At 41.7% G+C, this 20855-nt stretch overlaps 1 protein-coding gene across 4 annotated transcripts in view; it reads left to right on the top strand.

The window, feature by feature from the left end:
- The window catches only part of CDKL5 (cyclin dependent kinase like 5), a 316174-nt gene extending 295767 nt beyond the window's left edge, over nt 1–20407 (top strand). For all 4 annotated transcript variants that reach the window (XM_033950592.1, XM_033950593.1, XM_033950594.1 and 1 more), the window contains one exon: nt 13168–20407. In XM_033950592.1, the coding sequence (XP_033806483.1) occupies nt 13168–13563 (396 nt within the window). In that variant the 3' untranslated portion in view covers nt 13564–20407. The remainder of the gene's footprint in view (nt 1–13167) is intronic.
- The last annotated feature ends 448 nt before the right edge of the window (nt 20408–20855 follow it).

Below are 20855 nucleotides of genomic sequence, written 5' to 3'. Positions count from 1 at the left end.
AAAAAGGTCAGATCTGGTGGACTCATGTCTGGACTGTAGGGAACAAGAGGTAACACCTCCAAGCCGTATTTGCATAGTTTTTCAATGATGACATTCCCTATGTGCAGGCGAGCGTTGTCGTGAAGAATGAGTGGCCCGGCCAAGAGCAACTGAGGTCGAGTTCTGTGCATTTTTCTGTACATTTTTTGCAAAAAAAATCACAATAATACACAGCTGTGACACTTCTTCCACATGGAACTTTGCCTTCATGATCCTAAGCAAAAATCATAATTTTCTGACTTTTGATTGAACTTGTCAAAATATTTTGGGTTGTGGAGAAGATGGAGCTCTCCATTTTTCATTGAAAAACTACACCAATACAGCTGGGAGGCAGGGCAGGATTAACCAATAGGCCCAGTAGGCACGTGCCTAGGGCCCTAAATGGTCAGGAGGGCCCGATGAAGGAGGGCATCAACATTGTTTTTTCCAAACAGCGATGAGCCCCTCCAGCATCAATCGGCAATGCAGGCCCCCCCCCCCCCCGATCGGCAATGCGCCCCCCCCCGATCAATAATGCGCCCCCCCCAATCGACGGAAAGTAAGACAAGCAAGCAACGCAGGTAAGAAAGGCAACGAGAACTGTAATTTTGCAAGCGGTGCTGCTTGCCCAAAGCTTCCCTCTGACGCAGCTTCCTGTTTCCGCCTGGGCGCATGGTGGGGTGGGGTGGGGTGGGGCAGGGGGCCCAGTGTACTTGTGTGCCTAGGGGCTCTCGACGAATTAATCCTGCCCTGCTGGGAGGTGTTACCTCATGCTGCCTACAGTCCAGACATGAGTCCACCAGACTTCGACCTTTTTCCAAAGTTGAAACAACCTATGCATGGACATCGTTTTGCATCTCTGGAAGAGCTTTTCTTCCGCTGGTACCCAAGCCATTCGGCAACTGAACTAAAACGGTGTCTTGGATGGAATAATGAAGCTTCCCAGACGTTGGGACTCGGTTATTGCAAAGCAGGGAGACTATATCGAAGGATTGTAAAGACATACTTGACAAAAAATAAAAAATGTAAATTAGAAAAAATTGTGTGCATTATTTATGAAATGACCCTCGTAGATGAATCTAGGTTTGATTTCCCAAGTCCAGTGAGCTGCTTTTCAGGTTGGCTGGAGTTGGGGATGCTGAGGAGGCACTATTCACAGCCATGGAAAGGATGAGGGGAAGAGAGGGAGCCTTAGCCATTGTTCTAATGGCGACACCTGAGAGGCATTCATATAAAATTTAACCTGGCTTTAGGTAGCAAGAATAGCACTATTTGATTCATTTATGCACTTAAGTGACTCCTTATAAATAACAACTAGTAGAAATATACACTTCATGCTTTGATGGCGCATAGGCAGTGTATGTGGAGGGCATATATTGTAGCACAAGTGGTTTACAGTCTGCAAGATTATATGTAATTTGCGCACATTCATGCATAAGTATAAGTGCATGCCCAGTGCAAACTATTTCACCAAGAGGAGCACTAGAAACTCTGAAATAGCACACTCCTTTTCAATGTACAACTAATCACACATTAAACTGTTCTAATATAAGAGTCCAGAGTGACCTGGGTTCTCTCTGTATTGCCCTAGGTTTTAGAAGTATTATCTAGACAAATGAAAGTTTGTATCTGCAATTGTGTGTTTCCATGATTTTCTTGTAATGAATAAACAGTTTATGGGAAATAAAATTGTTTTAATAAAAACATTATTTTAAATGATAGTGGTGGGGGAAGAAACCTTCAGTTAACTATTTGCACAGGCAGTCTAAATGTGTTGCTAAGTATCCATATGAATGCACTATATACAGAGCTTAATTACGGCCTATTGCATCATTTAGGTAATACGTTATCGGTCTCATTCCCCACATATAAGATTGATATCCAACTTAAAAATAACTATCCCTATAATGTTAATAGATATATCACTGTGCTGCCGCTGCTCTCTAAAAGACAAGTACATGGGTAGGCAGCATAGCGACAGAGAGAGAGAGGGGGGGAAATGCCAAACCATGGAGTGAGGGAGTCTATATGATGCTACCAACTCCCCCTGCTGGGTACTCCCTCATAATGTCAGAACTACCTTAATATAGGTAACTCCTCCTTAGGAGTAAGTGATACAGGAAGGCGGGGCAGGAAGGCATCTACCAGGAAGTATAAAAGGCAGGGCCAGAGCTTGGTTGGGGAGGCCCAGGCCAGAGGAAGGAAGAAGTGGCCCCAGCATACTCCTTGACTACTATCTTTAAACATTTTACTTGACTTTGGTAAGCCAACTTCTGGTGCTAATTATATCTGAGTACTGTTCTGATGTCTGACTAGGACCAGGCCTCACTTCCTGGTTTAAGAAGACTTTTGCAGTCTGTGTTTGAGGTATGGCATTACCATCTCCAGGCCCATCCCAGGACTTTTTGTTTATCAAACCAAGACACTGTTTGCTGCATACCCTGCCCTGTGAAGTAATAGGACTCAGGGAGCTTTGTTTTGAACCAATAGAAAGCTTTTCTGTACTGTTGATGGTTCTGTCTGGCTATGTGTCTGTAGGCTCAAAAACCCAAGAGCCCACTTGTGCTGTTAAACATGGGTTTGGAGATGCTTGACCACATATCATGAGGGTGGAGAGATAGAGATTGATGATGGATAATAGGATGGATAATAGGGAGGAATAATGAAGGGAAAATGTCTGATTCAGCGATGGAAGGAAGAGAGATGGGGAGGAGGAGAGCAAAGAGAGAGGAACAAATTACTGGTAATATTTAATTTTCCGGGGATGCCGGAAATTAAGTCATATAAGGGTTGAAAACCAAATGTGGTCATTTTACATTGCAACATTCAAATGTAGCAGAGGTCACCAATAATTAAGCTGCCAGTAAAACAAACCAATAAAAAATGGCATCGATGAAAAACTAGTTACAGCACATTTAGAATATTGTGTACAGTTCTGGAGGCCGCACCTTCACAAAGATATAAAAAGGAAGGAGGAAGGCTACTAAAATGATGCATGGTCTTCGTCATAAGGCGTATGGGGACAGATTTAAAGATCTCAATCTGTATACTTTGGAGGAAAGGTGGGTGAGGGGAGATATGATAGTCATTTGAATACCTACGTGATGTAAATGTGCATGAGTTGAGCCTCTTTTATTTGAAAGGAAGCTCTGGAATGAGAGGGCATAGGATGAAGTTGAGATGATAGGCTCAGGAATAATCTAAGGAAATATCTTTTTACAGAAAGGGTGGTAGATGTGTAGAACAGTCTCCCGGAAGAGGTGGTGGAGAGATGGTGGATAACCAATGAAGTACAGGAAGTGATAGGAGACAAGAAAAAATCATTTCGGAAGTTGAAAAAGGACAAAAAGAATGTCACCGAGTGGTCAAAAAAGCAAAGAAAGAATATGAAGAGAGACTAGCCAAGGAAGCACGAAATTTTAAACCATTCTTCCAATATGTGAAAGGAAAGCAGCCGGCAAGGGAGGAGGTGGGACCTTTGGATGAGGGAGACAGGAAGGGAGTGGTGAAGGAGGAAAAAGAGGTGGCTGATAGACTAAACACATTCTTCTCGTCGATCTTTACAAGAGAAGACACATCCAACGTGCCTGAGCCAGAAAAAATCTTCAAGGGGGATCAAGAGGGAAAATTATCATACATGGAGGTAAGCCTCGAAGACGTGCTCAAGCAGATAGATAGATTAAAAACTGACAAATCTCCGGGCCCAGACAGAATCCACCCGAGAATACTGAAAGAGCTCAGAGACGAAACAGCGGAGTTGCAGCAGATTTGTAATTTATCATTGAGAATAGGGGTAATCCCGGAGGACTTGAGGATAGCAAATGTTACACCTATCTTCAAAAAAAGGATCAAGAGGCGACCCGGAGAACTACAGACCGGTGAGCTTAACCTCAGTTCCGGGGAAGATGGCCGAATCATTGATCAAGGAAAGTATCAGTGAGCACATAGAAAAAAATAATCTGTTGAGAACAAGCCAGCATGGTTTCTCCAAAGGAAGATCATGCCAAACGAACCTACTGCATTTCTTTGAGGGGATAAGCGAACAACTGGACAAAGGTGACCCTATAGACATCGTATTTCTGGATTTCCAAAAAGCCTTCGATAAGGTACCCTACGAGCGCCTAATAAAGAAGCTGTGGAGCCACGGGGTAGAAGGGGATGTGTACAGATGGGTCAAAAAATGGCTGGCAGACAAGAAGCAGAGGGTAGGAGTAAAGGGACACTACTCTGACTGGAAAGGGGTCACGAGTGGTGTCCCACAGGGGTCAGTGCTGGGACTGTTGCTGTTCAATATATTCATTAATGACCTGGAAACAGAGACGAAGTGCGAAGTTATAAAATTCACGGATGACACAAAACTGTCCAGTAGGGTCAGAACTGTTGAGGAATGCAAAGATCTACAAAGTGACCTGAACAAGCTGGGTGAATGGGCAAAAAGATGGCAGATGAGCTTCAATGTAGAGAAATGTAAAGTCTTGCACATAGGGAAAGGGAACCCGATGTATAGCTATACGATGGGAGGGAGGGTACTGGGGGAAGGCAACCTAGAATAAGACTTGGGGGTATTGGTGGATACAACGATGAAGCCAGCAGCACAATGTGCAGTGGCCTCAAAGAAGGCGAACAGAATGTTGGGCATTATCAAAAAAAGTATCACTACCAGAATGAAGGAAGTTATCCTGCCGCTGTATCGAGCGATCGTGCGCCCGCATCTGGAATACCCCGTCCAATACTGGTCGCCGCACCTTAAGAAGGATATGGCGATACTCGAGAGGGTCCAGAAAAGAGCAACAAAGATGATTAAGGGCATGGAAAACCTTTCATATACTGAAAGGCTAGAGAAGCTGGGGCTCTTTACCCTGGAAAAGCGGAGACTTAGAGGGGACATGATAGAAACTTATAAAGTCATGAAAGGCATAGAGAAGGTAGAGAGGGACAGATTCTTCAGGCTAGCGGGGACATCAAAAACAAGAGGGCATTCAGAAAAACTGAAAGGAGACAGATTCAAGACGAATGCAAGGAAGTTCTTCAGTCAGAAGGTGGTGGACACCTGGAATGTGCTTCCAGGAGAGGTGATAGGACAAAGTACAGTATTGGGTTTCAAAAAGGGATTGGATGACTTCCTGAAGGAGAAAGGGATTACAGGGTATAGATAGAAGGTTACTATACAGGGTACTTCAGGATTAGGGTATAAACAATTTAGGTGGTGGAGAACTTGCAGGTCATGGACCTTGGGGTCTGCCGCGGGAGCGGACTGCAGGGCCTGTGGACCCCTGGTCTGATCCGGCAGAGGCAATGCTTATGTTCTTATGTGTCTGAATTCATGAAGGCATGGGATAGGCAGATGGGATCTCTTAGAGGGAGGAAGAGATAATGGTTACTGCGGATGGGCAGAGTGGGTGGGCCATTTGTTCTGTGTTTATATATATATTTCATACATTTGTGGTGTGTGTGTATATATATATATATATATATATATATATATATATATATATATATATATATATATATATATACAGTGGTGCCTCGCATAACGAACGCCTCGCACAGCGAACGCTGCGCACAACGAACTTCATGTCTTGCTTCCTACAACGAACTTCGTTTCACACAACGAAGTCGCCCGAGCTGCATCCTTCCGCGCAGGCACTGCGCTTAACTGCCCTCTCTCCGCCTGGCTCCCTGTGCAGTGGCGGACCGTCGGCTCGCAGGGGCCCGGCGCCTACTGCTGATGCGTTGGGGGGGGCGGAGCTACTCTCGCCGCTTCCCCGATGCTAGAAAAAAAAAAAAAATGAATAGTTAAGTCCCAGTTTTTGCCGCTGAGACTCTGCCCTTCTCTCACTGTAAAATTAGACTCTACTTAGTCTGTCTTTAAATTTAAAAAATGTGTGTTGTTTTAAAAAACAATTATGTTTTTAGATGTATCTAAATAAAAATAATAACAAAAAATTTATCTTTTTTTATGTCATCTTAGCATATTTTATGCTACAGAACGAATTATTTTTTTTAACATGTATTGTTATGGGAAAACGCGTTTCACATAACGAACTTTTCGCATAACAAACTTGCTCCTGGAACCAATTAAGTTCGTTGTGTGAGGCACCACTGTATATATATATATATATACACACACACACACAGTCAAACCTCAATTTACAAGTAAAGTGAGTGTTTTGCAAGACGAGCAAAACATTCTCGCAAATCTTGCCTCGCAAACTGAGCTTTGACGCGATATGCGAGCCCCCACCCCCGAGAACCGGCTGGTGGGGATCCTCCAGCAGCAAAAATTTCACCCTCTCCCACTTGCTTCACTCCGCGGCACTGTCCAAGCGCTAGCATCCCACTGGCTTCCTTCCTGCTGCACCTGCTCAGTTTCACACATGCTAAGAATTATTTTAAAAGGGATGGTTAACAAGACTTATAATGCCCCATATCGCTCCATGGTGCGATCTCATCTTGAGAATTGTGTTCAATTCTGGCCTCCTTATCTCAGGATAGCAGCACTAGAAAAGGTTCAAAGAAGAGTGACCAAGATGATAAAGGGGATGGAACTCTTCTCATATGAGGAAAGACTAAAAAGGTTAGGGCTCTTCAGCTTGGAAAACAGACAGCTGAGGGGAGATATGAGTGAAGTCTACAAAATCCTGATTGGAGTAGAACGGGTACAAGTGGATAGATTTTTCCCTCCGTCAGAAATTACAAAAGCTACGGGACACTTTATGACAGTGGTTCCCAACCATGTCCTGGAGGACCACTAACCAGTCGGGTTTTCGAGATAGCACTAATGAATATGCATGAGAGAGATTTGCATATAATGGAGCTGACAGGCATGCAAACCTGCCCCATGCATATTCATTAGGGCTATCCTGAAAACCTGACTGGCTGGTGGTCCTCCAGGACAGGGTTGGGAGCCACTGCTCTATGAAGTTACAGGGAAATACTTTTAAAACCAATAGGAGGAAATATTTTTTCACTCAAGAGAATAGTTAAGCTCTGGAACGCGTTGCCAAAGGTTGTGGTAAGAGCAGATAGCGAAGCTGGTTTTAAGAAAGGTTTGGACAATTTCCTGGAGGAAAAGTCCATAGTCTGTTATTGAGAAAGATATGGGGGAAGCCACTGCTTGCCCTGGATCAGTAGCATGGAATGTTGCTACTCCTTGGGTTTTGGCCAGGAATAGGGACTTGTTTGGCCACCGTGAGAAAGGGACTACTGGGTTTGATGGACCATTGTTCTGACCCAGTAAGGCTATTCTTGTGTTTCATATTAAAATATTTGGAAGTGGGTGAATAGGCTAGGAGAACTGCATAAAACCTGCAATACAGTTGGTGTATTAGACTACAGCAGTTCCACGTTGGCTAGTCTGTATCACCTGAATGTACCTGGAAAAGCTGTTCCTTTTGCTGATTTTCAGGTATAGGAAATGACAATCCTCATGGCTGGCCCTAGCAATAGTACTTTGAGATTACCACTAGAGGTTGTGGCCACCATTGTTAAACAGATGCTGCCAGGGGCAAGAGCCAGTGAGGTTTGCTCCTGCCCTGCTTAGCCACTAAATCACCAAATGGATGTTAAAGTAGGCCCAGGGGAACCTACTTAATCTTTATTCAGTTTTATTCTTTTGTACACCGCATCAAACCACAAGGTATTTTCAATATAGAAAAAAAAATTTTATGTTATGTGTGTGTGTGGGGGGGGGGGCAGGGAACGGGGATCCTGCCATGTTGGGGATGCTCAGGAGGGAGGATATGGACAGCTACAGGCCAGTTCCTGGAAACTAAGTAGGTGCCAGTTGATATACAGTGCTGGCTACTGCATAGCTAAGCGGGTATAATTACGACTGCCTTTTGTGAGGGAGAGCATGTCTGCCTACTTAGCTATGTGGATACTGCTGGCACCCGCAGAACTCCTGACTCTTCTCTGAATAATAAGCACAATTAACGATTTTAATAATCAGTAATTGAAAGTTACATGTGTGCAATTCACAGAATAGGCATCTAGGATTTTTTAGGCGCCCATCAGAAAAAGCTGTGCCTAATGTGATAGGCTTGGGCATGGTTTTAATATGGACGTCCATTTACAGAATTGAATGGTGCTCAGCGCACTAGCACATCTATATTCTTGCTCAAAATGTAGGCGTTGCAAAACCAGGTCTACTTTTGGGTGTGAGTTGGGTGCTAACTAGGCTTGAGTTAGGTGTGCTGGCGACGTCCAGATATAGTGGTATGGGCTATGTTTTTCTGGGGTAAAGAATACTCCAGTTTGATATTAAGGTAAAAAGATATTTAATAATGCATTACTCAAGCATAGTACATGAAAAAATATATTGCATACTAAACCTCATTCCCAAAAGGCTTTGTTTTTTGGGGGATAAAGAGTACTCCAGTTTGATATTAAGGCTAAAATATATTTAATAATGCATTACTCAGTTGGATTGGATTCTGTTAAATATATTTGTGAGCGACATTGCTGAAGGGTTAGAAGGTAAGGTTAGCCTTTTTGTGTATGATACCAAGATTTGTAACAGAGTAGACACCCTGGAGGGAGTGGAAAACATAAAAAAGGTTCTGCAAAAGTTAGAAGAATGGTGTAAAGTCTGACAACTAAAATTCAATGCGAAGAAGTGCAGAGTGATGCATTTGGAGGGTAGAAATCCGAGGGAACCATATGTGCTGGGAGGTGAGAAGCTGATAAGCACAAACGGAGAGAGGGACCTTGGGGTGATTGTGTCTGAGGATCTAAAGGCATCCAAACAGTATGATAAGGTGGTGGCTGTAGCCAGAAGGGTGCTAGGCTGTATAGAAAGAGGAATAACTAGCAGAAGGTGGTGATGCCCCTGTATAGGTTATTGGTAAGGCCGCACTTAGAGTATTGTGTTCAGTTTTGGAGGCCGTATCTGGCAAAGGATATAAAAGACTTGAAGCGGTTCAGAGGAAAGCGATGAAAATGGTAAGGGGTATGAACCAAAAGAAGTACAAGAAGAGACTGAAAGACCTAAACATGTATAGTCTAGAGCAGTGGTTCCCAACCCTATCCTGGAGAACCACCAGCCAGTCAGGTTTTCAGGATAGCCCTAATGAATATGCATGGAGCAGATTTGCATGCCTGTCACCTCCATTATATGCAAATCTCTTTCATGCATATTCATTAGGGTTATCCCAAAAACCCGACTGGCTGGTGGTCCTCCAGGACAGGGTTGGGAAACACCGGTCTAGAGGAGAGGAGGGACATGGAAAATATGATACAGACATTTGAATACTTGAAAGGTATTAATATTGAAGACCGCTGCAAAATCTTCAATGTATTTAAATGACCTCACACCGACAGAACAATTGCTGTAAAATATAGGTAAGTTTAATAGTAATCAAACGTCAGCTTACAAAATAAATTGGTCCCAAGAAAGGACAAAGTAACAGTAGTTGAGCCTAACGGAGGGGAAAAACACTCAGAGTACCAGTAGTCTGAGATGCCCAGTCCGTTATAACATCCATAGGTTTCCTTGTTCTTTTATATCCTAGCCCTTAGCCTAGAAGGCTGGGACTCTACATAGCTACATTGCATAGCCATTGGTTACATAATTATATTATAATTAGTTATCATAATCTGCAATTCAATGATTGGCTGTTGTACAAATAACTGAATTATTTCAAGGCTCCTTGGTGTCAAATATGATTTCTCTATTTCCCCTGACAGTACATTGTTAATACTAAGGTCAATGATCCTTGAGAGTGAGCCCCCTCCCTTCTCCACTGAACTGGCCTTCTTCTATTTAAGCTTGATTGTAGTCGTCAGCAGTTTTATCTATAGTTCATGTCATTGTCATCTTGACCTGTTATTATGGTTTTCTTGTGACCCAAGCATCTTGGAAAGTCTCTTAATAGAACAACTATTAAGTGTCACACTCAGCAGATAAGTGTCAGCTTCTAGGGCAAAGATGAAGTTCTCTTGCAAAAATATAATTTGTGTTGAAAGAAATGCATGCTCTGCACAACTCATAGGTCTCATTATAAGTCATTGCATTACATTACATTACATTAGGGATTTCTATTCCGCCATTACCTTGCGGTTCAAGGCGGCTTACAAAAGATTTATAAACAGGGTTACAATGGGATAACAATAGAATTGCTAGAGTGGTAGAGAGTAGATTTTTTGACATTTCTTTGGTAGTTAAGAACAGGGAGGCTTAACAGAAGATTTATAAACTACAATTGTCCTTGCTATGATAGTAAAGGGTCGATCCTTTGTCTATTATTAGTGTTGTTGAGAGAACGTGAGGTTAGGGCTGTTTCAGGAATTTCTTGAAAAGTATGGTTTTTAGTTCTTTTCTGAATGTCCTGTAGTCTGGGGTGGACACCAGAAGGTTGGAGATCTGGCCGTCCAGTCTTGCTGCTTGAGTGGCCAGGAGGCCGTCGTGTAGTTTTGATCGTTTTACTTCTTTGATTGGGGGGGGGGGGGAATGAATGGGAAATGTGTTTTTCTGTGTCTGGTTGTGGATGCTGGGATGAGGCGGTTGTTCAGGTAGGACGGGCTGTCTCCGTTAAGAGTTTTAAATAACATGCAGTAGAATTTGAATTATATTCTTTCTTGGATTGGTAGCCAATGTGAGTTGATGTAGGCTTCTGTGATATGGTCATGTTTTCTCAATGAGTAGATGAGTCTTAAAGCTGTATTTTGGATTGTTTGTAGTTGTTTGGTCATAAAGGTTGGGCATGTTTCATTAACACAGTTTCTCTCCTAAGGGTCTTTTTCCTCAAGCTTTCCTCAATATAGAACCAAATCCTGGAGGAGGGGGGGTCAATGTGGTGGGCTGGGCTGGGCGGTCTGGCAGGGGGGTGGGCGGGGTGTTCCGCAGGAGGGACTGGGCATCCCTCCTGCCGGTGAAGAGCACACTAGTTCGGGGGAGTTCTGGCAGGAGAGATTGGGCATCTCTCCTGCCACGATTATTACAGGTGTGGGGGGAATGGGTTGCCTGGGCCACTGAACTGATCGCGGCAGCCACAATCAGCTCAGCGGCACGATTTGAAACTTTTGCCTTTTTTGACTTCGTCTAAGTCAAAATGTATAAGTTCCGTCTGGCAACCTGTCAAACTTTTGTGGTTATGGCTGCCGGATGACTAAGTCTAGGTCGGCCCACATCCCGCCCACCCCCTGCCCTATCCACTCCTTCAAAAATGCCTCTTTTCACTCTGGGCGCAAAGAGGAAGTGAAAAGACCTAAGCTGTTTTTAGATACATCTAAAACCAGTTTTGATTATGGGAACTTGGACGACCTGTCTCTTTGATCATCCAAGTACCGACTTAGGCTGGTTTTTGGATATGGTTGGGTTTTTTTTTAATTATGAGTCCCATATATTTCACTGGAATAAAACAAGTTTTCCATGCTCTGGAACTTACTCTTAGAAGGGCTACATCTAAGCCCAGACTAATTAAGAACATAAACAGTACCTCCGCTGGGTCAGACCAGAGGTCCAACATGCCCAGCAGTCCGCTCTCACGGCGGCCCATCAGGTCCAGAACCTGTATAGTAATCCTCTATCTATACCCTTCTATCCCCTTTTCCTTCAGGAAATTATCCAATCCCTTCTTGAACCCCAATACCATATTCTGTCCTATCACACCCTCTGAAAGCGCATTCCAGGCGTCCACCACTCTTTGGGTGAAGAAGAACTTCCTAGCATTGGTTCCGAATCTGTCCCCTTTTAATTTTTCTCGTTCTTGTAGTTTTCGAAAGCTTGAAGAATTTGTCCCTCTCCACTTTTTCCATGCCTTTCATGATCTTGTAAGTCTCTATCATGTCCCCTCTAAGTCTCCGCTTTTCTAGGGAAAAGAGCCCCAGTTTCTCTAACCTATCAGCATATGAAAGGTTTTCCATACCTTTTATCAATTGTGTCGCTCTTTTCTGAACCCTCTCGAATATCGCCATATCCTTCTTAAGGTATGGTGACCAATATTGGACGCAGTACTCCAGGTGCGGGCGCACCATCGCCCAATACAATGGAAGGATAACTTCTTTCGTTCTGGTTGTAATACCTTTCTTGATAATACCAGTAAGCAGGTGAAAACCTGGCTCTTCCTCCAAGCTTTTAGTATATATGGTGACTAACTATACATTCATTCCACACCTGAACTAGCTTGCTGCACACACTGTAACTTAGACCAGTTCCTTATATGTTGTGTAACTCTACAAAGAACTTGCTTTGAATTTAACCACCCATCTATTTATCCTGGCTCTGTACTAGAGAGTTGCATGGGGACAGAAATCCCACCCGTCCCCGCCAGGATCCTCTCCGTCCCCACCCATTCCTGCAAGGAATTACCTCCATCCCCGCCCGTCCCCATAAAAAGCAGCAATTACTTCTGACAGGATCATCAATTCCACAGTTTCTTTTTTGTTTGCGCTGCTGTTTTCATTGTGGAATCTCTTTGGTGGAACCCTTTTTTTGTTTTCTGTTCTAGTAATTAACTTATAAACCCCCTCTTTTACTAAGGCTGACGTATCCATTATATTATATGGACGAACCCTGCTTCCAAAGCCTTCCGTCCCGTTGGCTAGAGGGGGGTCTCCGTGGGAGTCCCGTGGGCCAGAGGGGGGTCCCCGTGGGAGTCCCGTGGGTTAGGGGGGATTCCCACGGAACCCAAGGGATTCCCGTGATCCCCGTTCCCGTGCAGACCTCTACTCTGTACTACCCATCTTGTCTCCATCATCTGTATTTGACCCCTCAGCTACATAGTAAGCTGTATTGTCGGAAAGCATTAGCATCATAATCTATGTTGTTTGAATTGTTCTAATTTGTGTTTATTAGGTGTTTCATTGGTATGATGCTGACACTGTATCTATTACTTGAATGTTCTTCTATGCTGTCTATTATGGTATTGTTTGTGTTGTACTAATTTATCATATTTCTGTTATTTGGTTGTTCTGTAGTGCCGTTAAATGTGTATATTTTTGATATTGTGTCATGTTAGTCCTGTTATTTGGTTTTCAATTTGCTGTTTCCAGGTTTACCACCTGGTGAATCTCTTCATAAAAGTGATTAATAAATCCCAATCAATCAATCAATATATAAATAAGTCTACCTCTTCAAATTCTGCTATTATTTTTTGAAAAGATTTTGAGCTTTAGAATAAAACTTTGTCCATGTGCTTTTCCTTTCAGAACCAGCCTCTGAAATCCCTTCGGAAGCTGCTCCATCTCTCCTCTTCTAATCATTCTGTTCCTCTTGAACCTCGTTTTCAACCCTTATCAAGCCAGCCAACCAAAAGTTCCTTCCCTGAGAGTCGGATTCATTCCATTGGTCAGACAATGGGCAGTGGTGGTGGCAGTGGAGTAGTTATTCGTCAGGAGCCGCAGCCAAAGAGTAGACCAGCACTTCAGATCCCAGGCCAGATTGAACCAGTCTGGCACGTCTCCCCTGTAAACAGAGGTGGAAGTGATGGGACTTCCTACCCTGATCAGCTGACTTCCAAGAGTGGACAAAACGGACACACATTTAACCGAACAAACCGATCACGCATGCCAAATTTGAATGATTTAAAAGAGACAGCATTGTAATTGCAATCTGGATGCAATAGCAACCTGCAGGTAGTGTGAACCATGGGTAAGTGGAGGGTTAGTGCAGCAGGGAAAGGAATAATCTTTTTTTCAGCTACTTTAACATGTGCAATACACGTGTGGAGCCATACTATGCAGCCACTACATCGATACGTCCAGATCATCCCAGAAAATGAGATGGCATTGATTCTTTCACCAGAAAGCTCGCTGGACATCGGATAAGTTGTGCAATTCAAGAAAAAAGAGGTTGTCAGTACTTCCTTTTATTAACAGAGCTGGAAATAGACATTTTAGGCCCAAGCCCTCACTGTTGAACCAAAGCAGTGGAGCTCACGACACCAGTGTATTCCTCTTAATGAGTTTAAAGAGGTATTGTGTGTCTAAAAATTGTTTTTTTGGTTTTTTTTAATTACCCTATTTGATAGGATTTTTTGTAATATTTATTTATGATGATCTAATATTGTACTGTTTAATCATATATTTTATGTTACAATATAAAGTTCTATTGAGCTGTTTAAAACATTGTGAACCGGTGCAACAGCTAAAGTAGTTTCTATAAAAACTAATGGTATAGCATTTATATATTGCATCAAGAAAGTTATACAGTATATATACAGTAAATAGCTGTTTTATAAATATCCTCATTTAAAAGACGGTATTAGGACACTCTGCCATATTTTCATACATTTGTGATATAAAGTGCAGTATTTATATTTCTAACAAAAGGGTGTTTAATTGTGGATATAAGTGTGACTAACAGTATGACTCTTGCTTAGTTCTATAGGCATTGGGACCAATCGTTAACAAAATCTGATCTTTGTTACCAAATTGTATTGAAGGGAATGTCAAAATGAAAAGGGGCATAAGGCATACTGTACGATAATTCTACTTATATCCCATTGAACAGAGAACAGTGCCCCTCTACCATCACTTCAAAATAGATGCTCTTCCATTCACTTTTGTGGGGCGGACACCAAAGAAATTTAACCTGAGCTACAAGTGGAATGTGGCACATCACCAGAGTTGAGGTTTGGTGCACATTTAGCATTGTATGAAGATAAACATTTGGGTTTGTATTGTTTTATCTGGAACTGCTGCTTTGCTTTTTTGTTGCTTACTCCTGTTTCAGATTGCATTTGGCCAACTGTTTACTTTAGTGCACAGTAGGATGAGCGAGAGCTGCCTCACATAAACTGTTTTCTTCCTCATTCTTGCTTTGAAAAGAGAGCCAGCATACTCAAACGGTCAGACTGGTGCTAGTCCTAAGACCTAGCCACCAAAGTCATACAGAGCTTGGAGCAGTGAAAGGCCACAAGATTAGTTTTCACTTGTCATGAAGTACCGTAAACAGTCTTTCTCCTGTATATTTCAATTGCAAAATGGCTTACTGTGAATCTGACAAATATACTTGACTTGTAGCTTTATCCTGCCAGCCCTCCATGCCACCTCTGACGCTCATTTCTCTTTCTTGCTAAACACTGTCCTTCACACAAAGGTTCCAAATTCTGTACACGGTAGATAATCTGAAAAGAATTACCTGTGACCTGTTAAACTTACAGCCTAGTAAGTATAGGTTCAGAATAAACCCATTCTCTCTTTCCCCCATTAATCAGATTAACCTAAAGTACAGTTCCATTTCTTGCTCTTGATGACAGTTGGAAACGTCTGCAAGCAGCTATGTGTGTTTTTTATATTTTCACTTGAAATATATGAAAAGAAAAGCAAAGCTGTCGCCTCTTCAGTCACTGTATTATTGTATTAATTTAGGGTGTCAAAGTCCCTCCTCGAGGGCCGCAATCCAGTCAGGTTTTCAGGATTTCCCCCAATGAATATGCATGAGATCTATTTGCATGCACTGCTTTCATTGTATGCTAATAGATCTCATGCATGGGAAATCCTGAAAACCCAACTGGATTGCGACTCTCGAGGACCGACTTTTGACACCTGTGAATTAGACTGTCCAACACATGTAGAGCAAAATGGAGTTTTTTGCACTAGTGCTAGATAAGAGAAAATTTCATAGAACTTGTTAATGTTGGAAAAAAGCACCATACGTATACAGATGTTAATATACTCTGCATATGCTGTTGCTAAAGATTTATAAACAAGTTTAAAAGGTTATAGCCCTAAAGAATTTATGAAGATGGATATCAAGAATTATTTATTTGCCCATTGACCTTCTTTATTTCGTATATATTTTTTATACATGTAAAGTATATGTACATACCATATATATGCAGCCCTTCAAGGGGGATTTTTATTTTTAATAAGATATGAACATCTGAGAGAGAATGTAAATCAATATTAGTTTCAATTTGGGGTAGTTTAGTCTTTAAAACTGTGGATTTCTGCAAATTACTTTTTTCCCTAAAAGGAATAAAAATTTCCTTTTGATCACAGCTACATCCACAATTTGGAACCCAGGAATTGGTCCTGTTTCAATAACAGATAATTCAAATATTGCTTTACGTTTTAGATGAGGGTCCCAATAAGATACTCTAATTGGTCAGCACTTTAATTTTCAGACTCCTAAAATTCTGTCCATAAACTCCCTTTATTTTAAGTTTAGAGTTAATGATAGATTTTGTTTCAAGTCCATTGTGCCATATTTTCTTTGAAGAACTAGGGCTTCTGGGACTTGGGTGCATTACATATGTTATGTCCTGTTACCAATTCTTTCCTTCCCAACAGTGTGCCAGGAAAGCAAGTCTCCCAGGTCAAGAGTGGACAGTGGTCAGTTAAGGCTGCTCTGTTCCATGCTGAAATTAGAAAACATTGCCACATTTTAGTTCTGTATTTCACCAAATATGAGTGAAGTAAGGGAGTTAACCTGGTTGGTCATCCAGTTATATTTTATTTATCACATATCCTAAACAACAAGCTAAAGTATGTAGGATACTATTTATCCCATCCCTCTGCATGGTTTGGTTTGGTTTTGAGTTGTTGTGGGGTGGTGGGTGTTTTTTTTTGGGGGGAGGGGTTAATAGTTTAGAATGGCTTTGGTTCATTTTTGTGACTATGCGGAAGAAAAGTGCATTTTTCAACATATTCTGTACAGACCACTTTAGAATTTCCCTCTGAAAAGAAATAGCAGCATAAATTTCTCTGTATGGTTAAAATGCCTTTGAAACTTCCAGAGATGACATAATTAAACAATACAACCTATTGGCTTCCAAGAGCATAGCTTTCTTCAATCTGTGAGAGGTAGTACAATATTTAACTTTTAGATTATTCAAGCAAAGTTAGTAGAACTTACCTAGTAGCCTAGAAAATTATAATTCCCAGAGGGTCTGATTAGTTTTTGAGGACCAAAGCTCCCACAAGTTCTCCAAAATACTGTGAAGGCTAGTGTTTCAGTCCAAAGACTTATGCAGAAGCCTTTGGAGGAGTCTTTTATTAAGCTATGCTAAGCAGCTAGTGTGGGCTTTATAATGTGTTAAAAGCAGCCAGCATGATTTTTTTTTTAAACCCTGCTAGTTACTTAATGCTGCTAGGAACAAGTTGTGGGCATGCCATACATGAGTGGAGGAGTGACAGCTAAATGGTAGTCCAGTAACATGTCTAGAGGCACAGAGTGGGGCCAGTCCCATTCTGCTCCTGCCCATTTAGCTCTGGTGCTGATGACCCCCAGCGCGAGTCTCCCATGCTATTGCTAAGAGTCATCTTTCCATACAAGGGCAATTTCTCCTTATGTGGAAAGATTACCTTTAGTTGTTTTACTGCCATTGAGTGTACTTTCTGCAGGGGTAAACTTATAAGCAGCGTTTTGCATGTATATATTGGCATATATGCACAAAAATTCTTCAGAAAATTATCCTCCCTAGGTGGGACGTCTGAGGATAAATCTGATGACTTGCATTCATTTGGTGATTTCTTTCAGAGCTTCTCTAACTAATTTGTTTTTTTCTGGAGGATTTTTATTCATAAATGTCATTGACATAACTGGTAGACGCCGATAGCATTTAGAGAAACATTATCCTAAAGCTAAGAATTGGATGTTGCAGTCAATCTGACAATAAACCTTGCTGGAATATTCCTTCCATTCTTTAACTTCTTAATTTTTTTCTCAGATGGTGATGGTGGTAGGGAATAGAATAATAGATGAATAATATATACCTTAAACTGGACAAAGTTAGTAGTCAATCTTTTTCTGGATGATTTAATTTCTCAACGGAACAAAAAATAACCCAAGGCTATTAATATGTGTATCCAGGCGGAAAGATTCTCAGGACTGTACATGTTTCATAGAGGTGAAAAAGAAAATATATTCTGATTTTAGATTTAATAGTTCTATAGGTATATGCAGTCTATATAAGTTTACTAAAATTGCAGCCCTTCTGTATTTATTTACAGGCCTATGTATGGATGTTTATGTTCTGGAAAATTATCACCCGAAACATTTGTAGTTAATTCACATAAGTGTTACTTCGCTTAACTCTTTGGGCTTTTTGCAAGCCCATGTGCTGGTTGGTAGAGACCACTGATATAGTATAAGTGCCTATAAATCTCCATTAGGATCTAGTGAGGCAGTGCTAATTTTCCAGTATGTGTTGTTGCCCACTGTGCCTTTAAAAGTGAACTTTTTCAGTGGTCTGGGAGAGTTTAAGGACAACAGGGTGCTGTGTTTGCATCTGTGAGGGTAACCTTTGAACCTAATTGGATGTGGTCAATAGCAGATGGCATGAAAAGTTTTTCAACAGGTAATGAGACATGAAATTGAAGACCAAATGCTATTTTCATACTTAGGGACTCTCTTATTAAAGTGTGTGAAGCACATAATTCTATAATGCTCTGATAAAACTTAGCGCTAAAAGCTCTAGTGAATAACCAGCTTTTAGAGTTGTGCGCCATTTATTGGATAGCGTTTAGCGCTGGAGCGTGTGCTCAAGTTTGGTTGCAAGGATTTGCACCAAGTAAGACCTGTCACTGAAATTTTCTGCATTTGTCAGGAGCTCTGCCTTGAATGGAGAGTGGGCACACACGCATTAACCAACTAATGCATTCCACTTACCACATGCTAACTGGCTAATGCATAGTTAATGGGGGCATATAAGTGCTCCATTGTTACCTGTGGCCATATGCTATTTTCCACTTAACTGTGGGACCAGCATTAGAAAATGTTGGTTATGCCACCCCTGCCCCCTCCCACGGTAACTGCAAATTTCACTGCAGTTTCATAAGATAATTTCACATTCTCACATGAGTCACTCTACTTATAAGCAGCTGTGATGTGGGCTTTAAAACAAAACAAAATAAAACAGAAATAAGCCAGAACATAGCTTTCCGGAGCCTTGTTCTTAATACAATTCTAGATATATTGATACAGTTGATTTAATTATTATTATTTAATTATTACTACCTTAGAATAAGTGTACAGATATTGCAGGTATTTCCTAACTTTGGGGGGGGGGGGGGTGCTGCAGGAAGATTAAAAATGTTAATCAAGCATAAACCACTTGGTTATCTGTAGTTTCCTCTCTATCTTTCACCTACTACCTAATCCCCCATTTCCTTTTTCTGTACTAGCCTCAGCCCCCATCCTGGTCTCTCTTTTCTCTTGCTGCCAATCCAGTGCATCTCCTCTTTTCTTTTTCTTCCACTCATCCCTCATATCCAGTATGTCTTTCCCTCCCTCTGTGCATCCAATTTCCCCTTCTGGTCCTCAATCCCCTCACTGGTTCACTCTCTTTCCTCCCCATCCCTTCCCCAAGTTCAGCATCTCTCTCTATCTCCTCACCTTCCATCCCCCCCCAATGCATCATATTTCCGCCTCCTTGCATCCCACAAAGTAGCAACTGTCTCCCTCTTACCTGATCTGACACTTGTGCGCAGGACCTGCCACTTCTGCAGGTCTGAAATAAGTTTCAGTGTCAGTATCAGCGTGTCTGACCCAGAAACAGGAAGTTAAAGCAGAGTTTAATGTATTTTCCTGTTTCCAGGTCAGGCAGAGCCAGAAGCAGCGCGCGCACATGCTGACGTTCACACCGCAACCAGTTTCCAGAGCCAGAGAAGCGGCGGGTCTAGTGCAGGAGTGGCAGATCAGATAATCACATTAATCACTATTAATATTTTTAATCAGTGTTAAAGATTTAGCACGTTAATCACGTTATTAACATGCTAAGGGCTCCTTTTACGAAGGTGCACTAGCGTTTATAGCACACGCACCGGATTAGCACGCTAGCTGAAAAACTACCGCCTGCATAGGAGGCGGTAGCGGCTAGCACGCACGGCATTTTAGCGCGTGCTATTCCTCGCGTTAAAGCCCTAACACGCCTTCATAAAAGGAGCCCTAAATCTGTATCCCTACTTACTACCTGATATAATTTTTTTTTTTGCCTGCTATAATATTTAGATGATAATTTGATATACAGAATGAAACTGTAAAAAGCTTATAGTTGAAGTCCAGATTGTCTCTATGCTTTGTGTTAAATATGTATATATTTGAATAGTACCTGAGGAACTTAGACAAGTTTTAGCAAGGAAATAAAGATTACTGAGGTCAAGCAATTTTTTTTTTTTTTTTGATCCAAAAGATGGCCATAGTCCATTCTAAGATTTGTCTAGGCTTCCCATCATTTGCACAAGTAATATTGATGGAACAGATTGGCAGGATAGGTTTCTACATTTCATATATCTAAATGTATAACCCAAAGGGCAGCAAGTAATTAAAATCTTTTTTATTGACATTTATAGCATTCATAAAACAGTTTTAAGTTGAGAATAACTTAAAAGATAGTTATTTAAGAAGAGAATCCCGCAGTGTAATGAGGTCATGCACTGAATTATTTTAATGCAGTGTTTACTTACCATTCTATATAGCAGTGGTTCTCAACCCTGTCCTGGGTCCCCCCAGCCAGTCGGGATTTCAAGATATCCCTAATGAATATGCTTGAGAGAGATTTGCATATAATGGAAGTGACAGGTATGCAAATCTCTCTCATGCATATTCATTAGGGATACCTTGAAAACCCGACTGGCTGGGGGGTCCCCAGGACAGGGTTGAGAACCACTGCTATATAAGAAAGAAAATCATAAGAAACGTTAACCTAACTGCCTCCTGTTTTGATGTCCAGCTTTCTACTGGTACTCAGTCAGTGCATCTGGACATTCAGACTCAAAGTGCAGCTAATAAACATAGTTCGTCAGTGTTGCTGCTATTTGGACAATGTTACAATTATTTGGGTTTCTGCCAGGTACTGTGACCTGGATTGGCAACTGTTGGAAGCAGGAGGCTGGGCTAGATGGACCATTGGTCTGATCCAGTATGGATGTTCTTCCTCTTATCATCCTGT

This window comes from Geotrypetes seraphini, chromosome 6 (genome assembly GCF_902459505.1).
Source record: "Geotrypetes seraphini chromosome 6, aGeoSer1.1, whole genome shotgun sequence".
In the NCBI taxonomy this organism is placed as follows: domain Eukaryota; kingdom Metazoa; phylum Chordata; class Amphibia; order Gymnophiona; family Dermophiidae; genus Geotrypetes; species Geotrypetes seraphini.
The sequence above is the reverse complement of the archived record's forward strand: the minus strand, read 5'-3'. Positions and strand labels throughout refer to the sequence as shown.